Source organism: Mandrillus leucophaeus, unplaced genomic scaffold (assembly GCF_000951045.1).
Source record: "Mandrillus leucophaeus isolate KB7577 unplaced genomic scaffold, Mleu.le_1.0 Scaffold428, whole genome shotgun sequence".
NCBI lineage: Eukaryota > Metazoa > Chordata > Mammalia > Primates > Cercopithecidae > Mandrillus > Mandrillus leucophaeus.
Window position 1 is genome coordinate 1212401 of NW_012104565.1, and position 15952 is coordinate 1228352.

General features: G+C 42.5%; 1 protein-coding gene across 2 annotated transcripts in view; it reads left to right on the forward strand.

The window, feature by feature from the left end:
- The first annotated feature begins 1331 nt into the window (after window positions 1-1331).
- Window positions 1332-15952, forward strand: part of PTPN1 (protein tyrosine phosphatase, non-receptor type 1) — a 74340-nt gene continuing 59719 nt past the window's right edge. Inside the window, exon 1 of one of the 2 annotated variants that reach the window (XM_011993212.1) lies at window positions 1332-1918. In XM_011993212.1, the coding sequence (XP_011848602.1) occupies window positions 1856-1918 (63 nt within the window). In that variant the 5' untranslated portion in view covers window positions 1332-1855. The remainder of the gene's footprint in view (window positions 1919-15952) is intronic. The other variant, XM_011993213.1, reaches the window with a different exon arrangement.

The following is a 15952-nucleotide window of genomic DNA, read 5'->3' on the forward strand; positions in this document are numbered from 1 at the left end:
TAGTTTAAACATCTTAATTGGCTTCATTTGTGATTCTAGAATCGGGCAAGACTTCATTCCACAAAGCAGCACAAGTGTCCCAATGAGCTGAGCAGAGGAGGTTGGTTTTATAGACAGAAAAGGGCTGAAAAAAGCAGAAACAAAGAACAAAAAGCAGATTGGTCATTTCAAAGTTACTTTCCTTGTAAGGCAGGAACAGGGAAAGAGAACAAGAGAGAAATAACTGATTGGTTCGCATCGGGTTACTTCAGGTTACTTTTTGTTGTAAGGATTAAAGCAAAGCGAACTTCATTATGTTGATTAAAACGGTCTGTTTGGGAAATCAGGGTGTGTATCTCTCTTCTGATTTCAGGAAAGGTTATCAGTCTGATGGTGTAGAACTTTAGCATGAGTGACTCCATTTTGATTTTTAGTTTAGTCTGTTGGGACCCTATGCCAGAACTTTTTCTGTTTGTTTGTTTCGCTCTTGTTGCCCAGGCTGGAGTGCAGTGGAGCTATCTCGGCTCACTGCAACCTCCGCCTCCAGGGTTCAAGCGATTCTCCTGCCTCAGCCTCCCGAGTAGCTGGGATTACAGGCATGCACCACCACGCCCGGTTACTTTTTTTTTTTTTTTTTTGGTAGAAACCGGGTTTCACCATGTTGGTCAGGCTGGTCTGGGACTCCTGACCTCAACTGATCCACCTGCCTCGGCCTCCCAAAGTGCTAGGATTACAGGTGTGAGCCACCGCACCCAGCCCTTTTTTTTTTTTTTTTTTTTTTTTAAGACAGGGTCTCGCTCTGTCACCCAAGGTGGAGTGCAGTGGCGCCAAAACAGCTCACTGCAGCTTCCACCTCCTGGGCTCAGGTGATCATCCTGCCTCAGTCCCCAGCAGCTGGGCCCCACCACACCGGCTAATTTTTTAACTTTTAGTAGTGACGAGTTCTCATTATGTTACCCAGGCTGGTCTGGAACTCCTGGCCTCAAGGCATCCGCCTGCCTCTGCCTCCCAAAGTGCTGGGATTACAGACATAAGCCACCGCGCCTGGGCTCCTATGATTTTTATTTAACATAACGCACCGTGGAATTTGTGCTCTGCTTAGTTCAGTCTGAGCAGGAGTTCCTTGATACTCTGGGAAACACTTAAAATCCTTCCATCCCTATCCATTCATTCCTGCAGCACCCAAGTGGAAATTCTGCGTTTCAGACAGGGACACTACCCTTAGAGAGTAGTGGGTTCCCCAGCAGCGTGGTGAAACATGACACTGAGTTTCATGAAAAGAGGGCAGACATCTGGCCAGAGCTGGGAGGCAGGAAATAGAGCACGGTGCCCTCCGCCCATACTCCAGCTTGGATTACCGAGGCCGGGGCCCAGGCCCTGTAGGAAAGGAGGTGCATGACTACTTTAAGGCCACTCACTCTGTGACTCAACGGGCCGGGTGGAGGCTGGAACTCAAGCCCCTCCCGGGCCTGGAGAGCCCACGCGCCGTGGGCAGGGCTCCCGGGGTCGCCTAGGCAACGGGCGCGCGCCACGCCCGAGCCCAGAGCCCCGGAGCGGAGGAGGGAGCGCGCGCAATTAGATATCTCGCGGTGCTGGGGCCGCTTCCCCTAGCACCTCCCCCGGCTCCTCCCCGCGGAAGTGCTTGTCGACATTTTCGATCGCTGATTGGTCCTTCTGCTCGGGGGCGGAGCCCCTGGCAGGCGCGGTGCGTAGTTCCGGCTGCCGGTTGACATGAAGAAGCCGCGGCGGCTAGGGCGGCGGTAGCGGCAGGAGTCGGTGCTTGCAGCGGGCCTCAGGGCTAAGAGCGCGACGCGGCCTAGAGCGGCAGACTGCGCAGTGGGCCGAGAAGGAGGCGCAGCAGCTGCCCTGGCCGGTCATGGAGATGGAAAAGGAGTTCGAGCAGATCGACAAGTCCGGGAGCTGGGCGGCCATTTACCAGGTGCGGGAGCGCCCCGGAGCGTGGCGGGCCCTTCGCTTAGGCCGCTTGAACATCCCCTCAGACCCCCAGACTCCAGACTCCCTCTGGGTCTTGCCCTCTGCCTCGCTCCTCCTGCTTGAGGATTCGATGGGACAGCGACGCACTGCGTCCCCCCCGCCCTTTTGTCCCCAGGGTGGGCCTGTTTCTCGCCGCAGCCTCGGAGCCCCCTTCGATCCCCCACCTCCCTCCTGTTCTGCAACCCGGGTGATCTCTCAAGCCGGGGATCGCCGTCTGTGCTCAACGCGAATCCCTCGCACCCCGACCCCGCCCCCTGCCTGTCCACTCTTTGTCCCCTGGGGTGATTTAGCACCCCCACTGTTTCCTTTTCTGGACTGGACCACCTCAGACTCTCTTCCTTTGTCTCCCTGGGGAAAAAGGTTACTCCCCCCCTCCCTCCTTCACATTTCCTTTTCCCTAGTCTCAGTGTGCGTCGAGTCCCAGGGATGACAGTCCCCTTCCCCCTTTCTGTTCATTCATTTATTGGATAGGAGTTGGCGAGCTTATTCTGTGCTAGGCACCGCTTAGGCATTGGAGATGGTGTTTGCTAAACAGGACAGGCAAGATGCTAGCCTTAGTGGAGCGTAGAGTCGAATAGGGCAATCAAACACAAAAGCAAATAATTTCAGATAGAGACAAGTGCTGTGAAGAGAACGAATTCCTAACGGGGTACAGGGTGACTGCATAGAAAGCCGGCTACCTTAGAGAAGGGGATCAGGGAAGGCCTGTCAAAGGAAGAGACATTTGCTTTGTGAGCTGAACCAAAAGGAGCAGAAAACCATGATAATATGGGGCTAAAGAACCTTCTAGCCAGGAGGCCTGCGGTACCCACTCCATTGGGGCCATGATATTATCCTTTCAGGCAGGGAATCAGGAAGGTTAACGTTTTAACCCTCTCTAAAATAGCATCTTTCCTCAGTGAGCAGCTTAGTCTTTGGTCATGGCAGAGATGACCTTGTCTTAGGAGTCTTCATCTCCTTGTGTGTTAAAAAGTTAGGAAAGTAGGATTTCTCATAGATCTGTAAAACAAATAGTTAAAAACACAAAGAGCTCTTCCTTTCACAAGCAGCTAAATCCTCTGAAGAAAATACATACTCCCAATTAAATGTCATTGCGGGGGTTGTGAAGATATACTAAAACCACACTTGCACAGTATCTTAAGCGATATACAGAATAGAGAGATTTTGTTACTTGTGTAAAGGGAGACGGCAGTTGATTCTGGTTTCAGCTTATAGGCTCAAAAGGCAAATTGTGAGATCCATCAGCTGTAGTATTAAAATCTATTTTGAGCACTGCTTAGAAAGGAAAAAAGGTTTAAGCAGTTCTTTGGTATGCTTGACTAACAAAAGCCTTTTTTTGGCAGCCTTGATTTTCATGTGGATTTACATCAAGCTTATTTGACAGGACTCTTTTTATTTGAACTGTAGTGTATATATTAGTTTCTGCTAGACTAATATTTCTAACCACTGTAATCTATATACTAATAAGTATGATTGATCAGTATATAAAATTTGTATGCCATATCTGGTCTCTGAATTAGTTGAATGAATTCCACAAGTGACTTTGAGAATGTGTAGACAAATTTTCTGCATCAGTTTAATGCAGTAGAGTCTAAAGTGGCTTTAAATGAAAATTGTTGATCTGAAGTGTTGGAGTTGATTATGATACATCCCATCACAGTGGAAGCATTGTGGAGAAGTCTTTTCCACTGAAACTGACTGAGTTGACAACAAGAAATACGTATTGTAACTTAGTTCTTAGTTGAATTTTATTTCTTACAATTTTAAGCCAGAGTGGGCTGACCTGTCACCCAAGCATTGTTAAAACTGTATTAAGCATGCAACTAGCATGGAGTGTGTCAGTCTTCAATTCATTTCCTTCATTGTTCATAAGTTTTTCTGCCATAAGTAAACTCCACAAGTTAGTCAAGGTGTTGAGATTTTCCCTGTTTCTTAATGGATTGCCACATTCCCGGAGGTAGTTTCTTTTGGTCTTGGAGAATTGTCACGGAGGGCTTTTCTCACCTCCACTGTATGGGTATTTTTCTTTTCTAGAATCTTGAAATCAGAAGCTTTTCTCCTTTCTAAGTGTAAAAGTAGCTCTTTGTCATACAACTGTAGCGTTTTCTGAAACAGAGTTCAAATGACCTTGAGTCTAAAGTGGCTGACTTTCCAAGGTGTGTATCAGTTTACCAAAACCATTATTTTTCAGGGATTCAAAGAAATGTGTTTACAATTGATAGAAAATGGAAGCTTAAAAAATTAATATTTTATAGATGTCGAAATGAGGGCAGCCTTATACAAAGTCATACTTTGAGCTTGCCTAGCCTATTGTGATTAGAGGGATAATGTAATTTTTGCTTACAACTTGGTGAACAGGTCAGTTATTCTAACTTATTTTCTAATTAGAACAAAAAGATGTAAAAACTTGAAAACTATTGGGGAAAGAACCAAGAGTGAAGAGGACTTTTGAGTGCTGAGGAATGTGGTGGCTTAGAAAACAAATTTTCAGGCAGAGATTCTTTGCTAGGTCAATTTGATAAAGTGAGCATAACTGTATTTTTAATGAATAGCATAGATGCTAATAAGCATCTAGGTCTATAAAAAGTCAGCTTTGATGGTGTATATAGATGGCTTTAAAGACATTGTTTTCTAGCATTTAAGCACTTTCAGATCATCCCGTTGCTAGATTGGGCCTAGCTGTCTAAGAGGAGAGAGCGAGCCCAGATGAGGAAAATAGATTGGTTTTACTGAGCTAGAATGAGAGGAGAGAGGGTTGAGTGAATGAAAAGAATAGCTCACGTGCTGCCCTCCATCTGTAGTTTAAGAGGGGTTGGGTCCGGTGTTGCTTGTTTTCTCATCTGTAAATTCTTTGATTCTCTGACACCATTCACTATATTTCAGTGTGAATGATTTGATTGTTTCAGATAAAGGGGACTGCAATAGTAGCTTGTGACATGAAGGCAAGATTTATTCATGTTAGAGGCAGGCTTTGTAAAATGGGCCACTCTTCCAGTTGACATTTGTTTTTATAGCTGTTTTCATTATGAAATACAATCTAATGCCGGACTAGGTTAAAACTGTGTAACAATAATTCACTAAAATTCCTTACTGATATACAGCTTATGTTGTTATATTCCAAAAAGATGAATATTAAAATTTGCCAGTAACGTTTACTTAAATACCATTTTCTTCAGAGGAAAAAAAAAACTATTTTATGCAAAGGAGAAAGACCTATACACTATGACTCACTTCACTTAAAAAAAAGACAACGGAAATGACATGGAGAGACTGGGAAGTTCTAGTCATCTTGAGTGACCCATTAGATCTAAATGTTCTTGTTTAGCCCTGGTTTGAGTGAACTAAATTTAGGTGTCTGATCAGTACTTTGGAAATGGTGTAAATACCTTTGTAATTGTCTGGACTGATATTAAATTAACTGGGAGCACAAGTAGAAATAGTGAAGGGAAGAACTTTTTGCTATTGTTATTTGACATCACTGGCATTTTTATAGGAATACTTTGATGTTTTTGGAAGTAAGTAAACCATACCAGATGGTTCCAAAAAGTCAGTTGGGGGGTAATGGTAATGCCGCTTTTTCTTAGCCTCAAGTTATCTGCCGTTGCTTCTCCTCCATTTTGCATTTTATCATGAATAGCTCCTCAAAACCTATTAAAATACCTAGTATTGAATAATGTAATTGAATGTGTACTGAATTTCATGGTAGAAATGAATAAGAAATTTCCTGTGGAGGTTTTTTGACTTAGCTACTGAAATAATGGCCTTTTCTTTTGTGATTATTTCCCTTTTCTCTTTGTTAAAGAAAACTGTCCTCTGATCTTGTAGATTACGGAATCCTTTTGGCAATTTTTGTTCCTAGCAGTGCTTTTTCTTTCTTTCTTTTTAAAAATAGAGATGGGGTTTTGCTGTGTTGCCCAGGTTGGTCTTGAACTCCTGGCTTCAAGCGATCCTCCCACCTTGGCCTCCCGAAGTTGGGATTGCAGGCGTGAGCCACCATGCCTGGCTTACAGGTACTTTTTCTGAGGCCTGGCTGAGCCTATATATATTTTGCACAATTTGACATTCCTCCCTACAGTGTTTATGCTGATTTGTTTCTGGTAACAACTACTACTGGCAAATAGGCTGGGCATGTTGCTTTATGCTGCCCCTGTTCAGGAAAATTGGAATTCTAGCTGGGTCATTGTTCCCAGATGATGTAGTTTGGCACCAGCCATTCCATGTTCACATTTTGAGTATCCAGAAGGGTTGGGGACTTTGGAGTAGTTGATGATTCCCTCTGCCACATTTCATTGGTTGGTTACTATGGCATCCTTTCCACCACACTAGTAGTCTAGGTTCTCAGATGTTGCTTATGAGCCTACAGTGGTTTCTAGTTTCACACTGCAGAAATGAGTGAAACCAGTTACCCGTTAATATGGTCCCATCATCACTAGAGTAATTAATTGTTCTAAAACCAGACCTGAGCCTGTCACTCCTCTGTGTAACTACTTCTGATTCTTTCATAACGCTTGTAAAGTCCAAACTCCTCCTTAGCATGGCAGCCAGCTTCCAGTCCTTGCCTCCCAGTGGCTTCCATTCTAGCCAGACAAGAAAAGGCAGCATTCTCCAAACTCATCCTCACCCTTCATTCCTCTATACCTTTGCTAAGTACTTTGTTGAGGATGCCTCTCCCATTCAGTCTAGCTTGCGTCTTCCAGCTCAAATGTGTGCTTCCTTGCACCGGAGTTTTACTCTATCACCTGTGTGTTTTCATACAAGCTGGCACATATCTCTTCTAAAGTCCTGCTGTCATTGTAGCTACGTCTGTAAAATTTTTAAAAAAATTTTTATAAAGTCAAGGTCTCACTGTATTGCCCAGGCTGGTCTCAAACTCCTGGGCTCAAGCAAACCTCCTGCTTTGGCCTCCCAAAGTGCTGGGATCATAGGTATGAGACACTGTGCCCGCTGTAGCTGCTACTTTATATCCCAGGTCTATCTCCAGCGGAGCCCAAGCTTCCCGAGGCCACCTGTTCTATCTTTCTCATTCATCTCAAAGTCCTCTGCTCCTGGCACAGAGTAGGTACCTAACAGAAGTTGGGATTGAATTGGTGGTCAGTACTTTGCTAGCCTGATGGTATAAAGATGTACAAAACATGGTTCCTGGCTCCCACTCTAGGGGGGCAATGATGGAGACTAATAGATTAGCCCACATTAGTACCAATAGCAGAGGTCACTCTGGGAGAAAGTCCTAGCACATTTTGAATCATGGCCTAATGAGGTAATTTAGTATTGCCTGCTGTAGTGGCTTTGGAAGAAAGGCTGGCATTCTTATCCAGTAGAAGCTGATACCACTGATTTGTTTCACAGAAGCTTTAAATGTAACAATAAATTTGTACTTGGCCTACGGTGAACTTTACAGGCAACTTGGAGGTAATATGTTTGTCTCTCTAAGAATTGTTGAATTCCTCTGCCGTCATCACTCCTCACTGGTTCTCACAAGCCTTCTAGCGGGCTTTTGCATGTGGTTGGTTCGTAAAATATTTTTTGATTTTGGGATATAAAATATAGTTTGCCATAAAATAGCGACCGTTACCAAGTCTTTGATTTTTTTTTTTTCGAACTATAAATGGTAATGACACTTTTTGGCCTTTGATCAGACCACCCTTAGGGCCGAGAGAGTAGTTTCATGTTTTGCTTTTTCTAGTGTCCCCTGTGTCTGGGTATAGTTGTAGTCTCAGTTGTCATACTAACAGTGCTGAGTGAGTCCCTTACTTTCTTTGGGTTTTGATTTTTCCCTTTGTCAAAGTGATCCTGGACTAACAGATCGTTAAGTTCAGGTCAAGTAATAAAAATCTTTAATGTACTCACAAATAGAATTTAATGTTCCTGAATACTCCTTGTAAACACTGCAGCGGTTACTCAGTTTGGTAAGGTGTGGGTGGGTACGATTAGGCTCAAAAATTTATAGGAGGTTTGTGAGTATAGTTAACAACTCAAAAGAATGGGGCGTTTTTTCCCAAGGGGCATGAAACGTTTTTGATAAATGGAGTTCATTTGACTTAGTAATGTGGGAAAATGAGTAGCCCTGACACGGACGCTGTCCCTTTGCAGTTTTTCTCTCAAGTAGCAATTGGTTGGCTTTTCCTGTAAAAGATAGAGGAACTGATTCTTGAGAATTTACGAAAGCTTCAACCCTAACTAGGTACGCAAAGAATAGCTGCCCTTTATGTTGTAATTTTAGGAGGAAACCTAAATCTGGTCTAAGTTTCATTTGAATAATACGATAGTTGACACATCTGCTATATTTGAGAAGAAAGTACCTAAGTCTCCAGGATTTTAGAAATAATGCTTTACTTTGTGTAGAAATGGTCTTCAGAGTTTACTAGCTGGTGCCCTCTCCTTTTTCAAAGCAGCTTGACATAATCATGAGTATCTTGCTGACAGCTTGTAAATTTTGATTGTATGAAAACTGGAAACAAGTCCATTTCACATGGAAGATTTCCTCCTGCCCTGAAACAACCAAAGAAAACTGTAGCCATCAAATCTATTGATGTCTGCGCTTTGGTACAAGTCACACTACAAATAAAATAATACCAAGTACTTATAAATGATTTTCAGTCCTTTTAAAATTTATTTTTTTAATACTTTTTTTTTTTTTTGAGATAGGGTCTTGCTCTGTCATTGAGGCTGGAGTGCAGTGGCACAATCTTGGCTCACTGCAACCTCCACCTCCTGGGTTCAAGTGATCCTCGCACCTCAGCCTCTCAAGTAGCTGGGACTATGGGCATGTGCCATCACGGCCAGCTAACTTTTGTGTTTTTTTTGGAGTAGAGATGGGATTTTGCTGTGTTGCCCAGGCTGGTGTTGAACTCCTGGGCTTAAGCCATCTGTCTGCCCCAGGCTCCCAAAGTGTTGGAATTACAGGCTGAGCCGCTGTGCCCGGCCCAATCCTTTTTTTAAGAGACAAATGGGTGACATGGTTCGATATACTGAATGCTTATGGTTTTACCAAGGCAGTAAGGTTTTATGGATACCCTATGGTAATTAGATAGAATTAGTGCTCTGAAGTCAGCTCTGTAATATGGACTCAGAGTAAACATGGCAAAGGGACACTTAAGGTCTACATTTTCTCTGAGAAATAAACATATTCTTTACTACTCTGAATCTAGTGCTGGAAAATTCTAAATCCTTCTTGAGGATTAACCACTTGTTGAAGTAAAGTTTTGGGCCCCAAGTAGGCTTGTGTCCCTGTCTCCTTGTCTTTACTTTTCAGATGTTTCTTCCTAGAGACTGAGGTATGTTTTACTTTCACAGATGAAGAAGGAAGCCTCGGCTGTGTTTGTGGCTTTTGTGGGTGAGCAACGTCATTCGCAAAGATAAGATGAGCATAGCAAAACTAGGTCTTCAAAATAATTTAAAAAAATTTCTTAGTGATTAGAAAAGGAAAACTCTTCCCTTATCTCTGTTAAGAAATGTTTTTCGACATTTTTTCTTTCTTAATGGATCTTTTATTGGCACATCTCTTCCTTTTGCAGAATCTTACTTAAAAGTCACCACGTTAAATTATAGCAAACAGCTTAGCTAATTTTTATTCAGATGGGCACTGGTTACAGGATTGTACACTATTGCGAATTTCTTACAGGAAAGTGAACATCAAGTAATTACTTCAAATAGAGTTCTCTTACAAACATGGGTTACTTAAAAATGTCTAAGGATGAAGTCACTTCTGAATATAACTTCACTCGAGAACGAATAAGCAAACTGCATTTAGCATAACGTGGTAAATTAGCTTTAATTCTCCTTGATGGTTGAATATTTGTCACTGTCAACTACTGTTTTACTTTTCAAATAGTCAGGACTTAGTTTGCTTCTGTAAGGATAAAGGAAAAATACGCCTTCACTGAGTCATAAATATTTTTGTGGCTAACTTTTGCATAGAGAAAAGTGGCCTCTAAGAAGGTACCCTGTGAATTTTTTTTCGGGCCTGGGGAGGGAATATCATTTTTTGGTTTGTTGTTGTTGTCATTGTTTTGCTTTGTTGTTTTTTACTCTGATCTGAACTGTATCTTGACAGGAGTTTTGAGTTAAGAGCATTACTATTATTGTTCTCCACTACCTGGACACTGCCTCCCTGTTGCCAGAGTGTTAAGGATCATCCTCTGAGGTGGGGTGAGGCAGAATGGGGCCAAGATCAGGAAGTTACATTAAGCTACATCAGGTTTATACAAGCACAGAACCAAATTTTTGGAGCAGTCCCCAGCGTGCAAGCTGGTTTAGCCACACCTAAGAGTTGCTCTTGAACATTCCTTGAGAATCCACATCCCTAGAATGCTGGGTTTTAATGGGCCCTTTTATGTACCTATCATGGTATCATTTCTGAGCATTTCTAAATATTCCTTCATGTCTTACTGACAGTTTTTCTTGGATAAATCTTAGGAATATTGGTGCCATTATCAGTATTTTGTTTGTCCTGTTCACACCACAAATAACTACCCAGGTCTGCTACTTGCCCCTATTTCTCTACCTGCTGATGAAAATGCTTTTGAAAGTTTGAGTAACAATGTTGGAGTGTGCACAGTGGTATTGGTAGGTTCTGTTCTCATCCTTAACCACTTGTTTTCATCCTTTGTGAGCTTGAAGTGTCTCCAAAAAATTTATCACAAAACTTACCAGACATAGTTAATACACTCAGAGAGAGAATCACTGAAAAGTAGATGTAGTTTAACAAACCCAGTGACTTTTTTCCCCCAAGATTATATATTTGTCAACTAAGCCTCATTTTGCAACTTGTTCCACTACTCGAATGGTGACAAACTTTTGGTTTCCCAATAGACTTGGAAGATGTTGCTTTTGAAAGTAGGAAATAGATGGCTTTAGAAGATGGAAGAATACTTTGGTTTGAAGTGGGAGTATGGTATGTCCTTAGCTGTCTGTGAAATGCAGCTGGAGATGGGTGTGGGCCTTCATCTTCATTTCCCATCTTCAGTTTGAGGAGGTAGTTACCTTTCTAACCACTTAAGAACTGCATGGTACATGCTGTTTTATTTACAGTGCAAAACTGAGCTCCCGTGGTTTCCCTGGTGCTTGCTCGCCTTCACATTAATACAGTGTCATTGTCTGGCAATGTTTACGTGCCAGGGTCCATGTTAGAAGGAGGAAAGGGTAGAGCTAAAGTTAAAGGGCGCAGCTGGCCTCCCACCTTTGGTTTTGTAAGTGCCTTTAAAGTTTGATTTTTGTAGGTTGATCATAAGGAAGTGATAAGTATGTTAAGTTATTTGCGGTTTTAGCTAATTTTAGTCTCTTTTTACAGCTTGCTTTGTATCCTTTGCCATTAAAACATGCTTTCTAGAAAGACAACTTTTGAATGTAGGACACAGTCTATATTCTATACTTGGCTACATTTCAAAAAATATTTTCTCAGTACTTTGGAAGTTGGACAGTTTGAAGCATAGTGACAGTATTTAAAAATCTTTGATTCCGGCCAGGCACAGTGGCTCACGCCTGTAATCCCAGCACTTTGGGAGCCGAGGTGGGTGGATCACTTGAGGTCGGGAGTTCAAGACTGGCCTGACCAACATGGTGAAACCCTATCTCTACTAAAAATACAAAATTAGCTGAGCATGGTGGTGCATGCCTGTAATCCCAGCTACTTGGGAGGCTGAGGCAGGAGAATCACTTGAACCTGGGAGACAGAGGTTGCCGGGAGCTGAGATCGCACCATTGCACTCCAGCCTGTGCAACAAGAGTGAAACTCCATCTCAAAAAAAAAAAAAAAAAAAAAAAACCTTGATTCCTTTGCTTTGTGACACTTCTACTTTTCCAGCAAGTAAATTCTTTCATACAGGTATGGAATTCTTGTTCCAAGCCAGTGGTTAAAAAGGCACAGTTGATATTAGAGGATTTTTAAAAGATTTTGACCATGCCTGCAATGTAGAGAAGCAAGACTCTGCTGGGCTGTGTGTAGGAAACCTTCCCCAGCCTGTGCCCTTGGTTGATAGAACATTTTGCTCCTAAGGGTAGGTGCCTGTATCTGTCTCCAGTGTTGGTTAGTTTCACACAGAACAGTTGTGTTTCAGAGCTTTAGTCTCAAGCTGCCCTGCTCGCCTGAAGCAGCCACCCTGAACGTGTGCACTACTCACAGGAGGGGACATGTGAGGTCATGGAAGAAGACGACTCAGGACACCGGGTTTGGATTGTGACTCTGCCTTTGACTGTTGTGGGATTTTGAGGAGTTACATACAAGATCTGTAAAATGTAGTCATTAGACTAGACAGCTATATAGCATTACCTGGGTCTCACATTCTACAAAGACACGGTCACAGGAGGAGACCAGAGCGTGGGGTGATCTTTCTGGAAAAAATGGCCTACTCATGTGGGATTTGGTAGCATTATGTGGCTGTTCCTGATCCCCCGATCTAAAAGTGGGACAGAACTTTAAAATTTCATACTAACTCAAATTAAAACTTAAAAAAACCCATTATTTCCTTAAAAATAATAAAATGCCCTGTTGGGGCATAAACCACATTATATTTTAAAATTCCTGAATGCCACATGGATGAATGTAGTTCCTTTTGAAATTCTTCTTTTGTCTAAAGAGGAATGTTGGATTTTGTAATTGGACTAAAAAATCTTCCATTTGAGAGAGAAACACACACAGTCTGTGGCATGTTCTACCCTTGTTCAGGATAAAACCCACTAATAGCTAACGTTTATTGAATTCTGCGTTGTGCCTCAGGCACTGTGCAAAGTCCTTTACATGAAGCGCTATTTATTATATACTATCAATTGGTCTATAATAGCAGGAAATGTTTTAGGAGGACAGTGAGGTCTCAGGCCCTCAGTCTTCTCCTGTGTCCTGGATTCAACTTCACAATAGCACTGTGGCAGTGTGGCCATTGCTTCAGCTTCTAAATACATGGCTGTGAAGAAAGACAGGGGATTGTGCTAAGCCTCCCCGATTTATTAGGACATAGGAAGAGAGAGTTTGTAGTTTTTGACCTTTGCCTAGTTTTCTAACCTCTTACCTAGATGTCACAAATTGGCCACCGACAGTCATATTTTGCTTGCTTCACACAATGTTTTTTAAAAAAGAGAAGAGTTTAATTTGTGCCATTGTTTATAAATGAATCAGGAGAAATGACATGCAACTCTGGATTCTGGCCTCTCTCGAAAAATCTGAAAATCACACCATCTGATCCTACACTGGCAGTGGTCTGCTGGACTGAGGGACACAACTCCTTTTGGATGGACATTTGTGTGTTCCAGAGTTTACCACAGTCCCACAGTGGGTCACGCTGTCCTTGTCAGTGTGCACTACCTAGCACTTGAGTTTGCAACCCCTACCCCAAGCTGGGTTTTCTCGTCAAGCTTGATGTTAATGTTATGTGATGCTTGGCCTTGTGTAGGTATTTGGTGTATTATCGTTCAATAAAATTGAAGCAAAGGGCTAAAGGGTTAGTGGCCTGAGGGAGTGCCGTTGACCGTAAAGTCTGGGATAAAATCGTTGGCCAGGTGCTCCTTCCCTTCCCGCTCTTCCTCTTTTCTCTTTATCCTCAGCCCCCTTCTGCTATTTTGAGGAAGTTAGAAGCCACCACCATTTTTTCCCACCTCAGGCAACTGAGTGTGGCTGTATTTCTGTCACATGTTCAGTTGTTTCCAGGAACTATTTTTGATGACCAACTTGAAGTTAAATTGGGTGGGCCTAATGGGAGCTGATAAAAGAATGACTTGCCCAAATATGTTTGCACCGAGATGGCTACGAAGTAAGGTTTTTAATGACTTGTTTTGTGACTTGGTCAGGAGTGATACGATTTGTCATGTGTCCAGCTTCCTGACTAGATGGTTGCTCTACTTTGTCCTCATAGCCCTAAGAAAAGAAAATCCATACACAGGTTGCAGGGAGGAATGTATCTTGTTGAAGGTCTCTCCCTTTTAGCAACAGAAGTACATATTATGTTGTAGGACATGCTTTTTCTTTGATCCTTCTTGAACACCTGTTACTCTATAGAGGTATGTCGTATATGGCAAATTAGAGCAAGCAATAGATAAGGATGATTCTTTACCATTATAACCCAGTCCAGGTCTTTGTCCTAAGTTTTGTATCTTTCTCCAAAGGGAAAGGTATTTGTTTTTGTTTATTTATTTATTTATGAGACGGAGTTTTGCTCTTGTTGCCCAGGCTGGAGTGCAGTGGCGCGATCTCGGCTCATGGCAACATCCGTCTCCTGAGTTCAAGTAATTCTTCTGCCTCAGCCTCCCGAGTAGCTGGGATTACAGGTGCCTGCCACCATGCCCGGCTAATTTTTTTGTATTTTTAGTAGAGATGGGGTTTCATCATGTTGGCCAGGCTGGTCTTGAACTCCTGACCACCCGCCTCAGCCTCCCAAAGTGTTGGGATTACAGGCATCAGCCACCGCGCCCGGCCAGGTATTTTTAATCTCTATGCCTTACTGTCTCAAATCAGGAGGATTTGGTGATCTATTGAATGTGGGGGAAGGGGAAGAAAAGGAAATGGAAGGAATGTTCCAGATTAGGGAAATAGATAGCTAGATGAAAGATGCAGCCCCTCACCAAGGTGGGGACACAGGAAAAGGAACAGGTGTGCAAAGAAGATGGTGATCTGGTTGTGAACATGTTGATAGAGGATGTCCAGGAGAAGCATCTGGTAGGTGGTGGGGTGTTTAAATATAGAACATTCGGAGAATGCTCCGAAGCTTCAGAGAACCCTTCCCAAAAGGACAAAACCAGCTCAGTGTTTTAGCACTCTGGGATAATATGGCATGACAGCATGGCTGCTTTATACTTTGTATATGAAATTATACTTTGTATGTGAAATTAAAACCACTGCGGACCAATTTCTCTGTGAAGCTTTTTGTCCATCTTTCATTTGCTTTTCTACTCTAGATTGTAAGCTCCTTGCAGCCAGTGTCCATTGATTCAGTCATTCAACAAGTAATACATGAACAACTACTAGGTACCAGGCTGTGTGCTGGGCAGTCGGGATATGTGGTGAGGAAGAAAAACTTGGTACCTGCCCTTAGGAAGTTCAGTAGTCCAGCAGACAAAGTGTCTGCATAAAGATAATCCCAGTTTACGGTGATAAGAACTCTTACAGGCTTAGGCTCCAGGTGCTGTGGGGATACTCAGGAAAGGGTATCTAATTGGGATTGGGAACAGGCAAAACAAATAAAGGAAAGTGTATAAAGATAGTATCTAGTTGAAGTTCTGAAGGACAAGGAGGAGTGAGCCTGTATGTTCTCTGAGTCCCTCCCTAATCTGGGATTGACTTCTTGTCCGTCTCTGTTCATATTAAGTGTCACCTAGGCTTGAAAGGATGAGATCATATTTCACTTCCTTCCTCTTTGGTCTTAACCTTTCTCTGCTACCCCCTCACACAATGCATATGCATTATTCTCTTATTGTATATATTTTTCCTCTCTTCCTTTTTATGTTTCCTCTGCCATTACTTTTAACCTTGACTGCCATATGGCCTCTAAATGCTTCCAGAAGGGTAGCCTAGTGGAGGTTATTCCATCATGACCTTGAGCTCATGAGACCAGATAGTGAAGGCATCTGTGTAGGTGTCTTCTCCAGGAGGATAATATTTGTTTCATTGTAAATTTTGTAGCCCTGGAACACCAACAACAGTGCACTGTAATTAGTAGGCAGGCAGTACAGTATTCATTGAAGTGAAGTGATAACTTTTATCCAAGTATGTGTGCAGATAATCTTTGATTTGTACAAAAAAAACAGAATTATATTTTAATATATAAAGATTTTTTAAAAGAATCTTCAAATTTTAGCCTTCCCACTAGGAATATATTGAAAATATGTGCCTAGCTCACTGACTTGCAGCCGACACTATGAGAATAAAGGTCTCATTTAGTTGTTGTGAATTTCAAGGGATATTTTCAATAATGTTGGCTGGTTTATCCCATTATGTGGTCGTCTTTTTTTTTTTTGAGACGGAGTTTCACTCTGTCACCCAGACTGGAGTGCA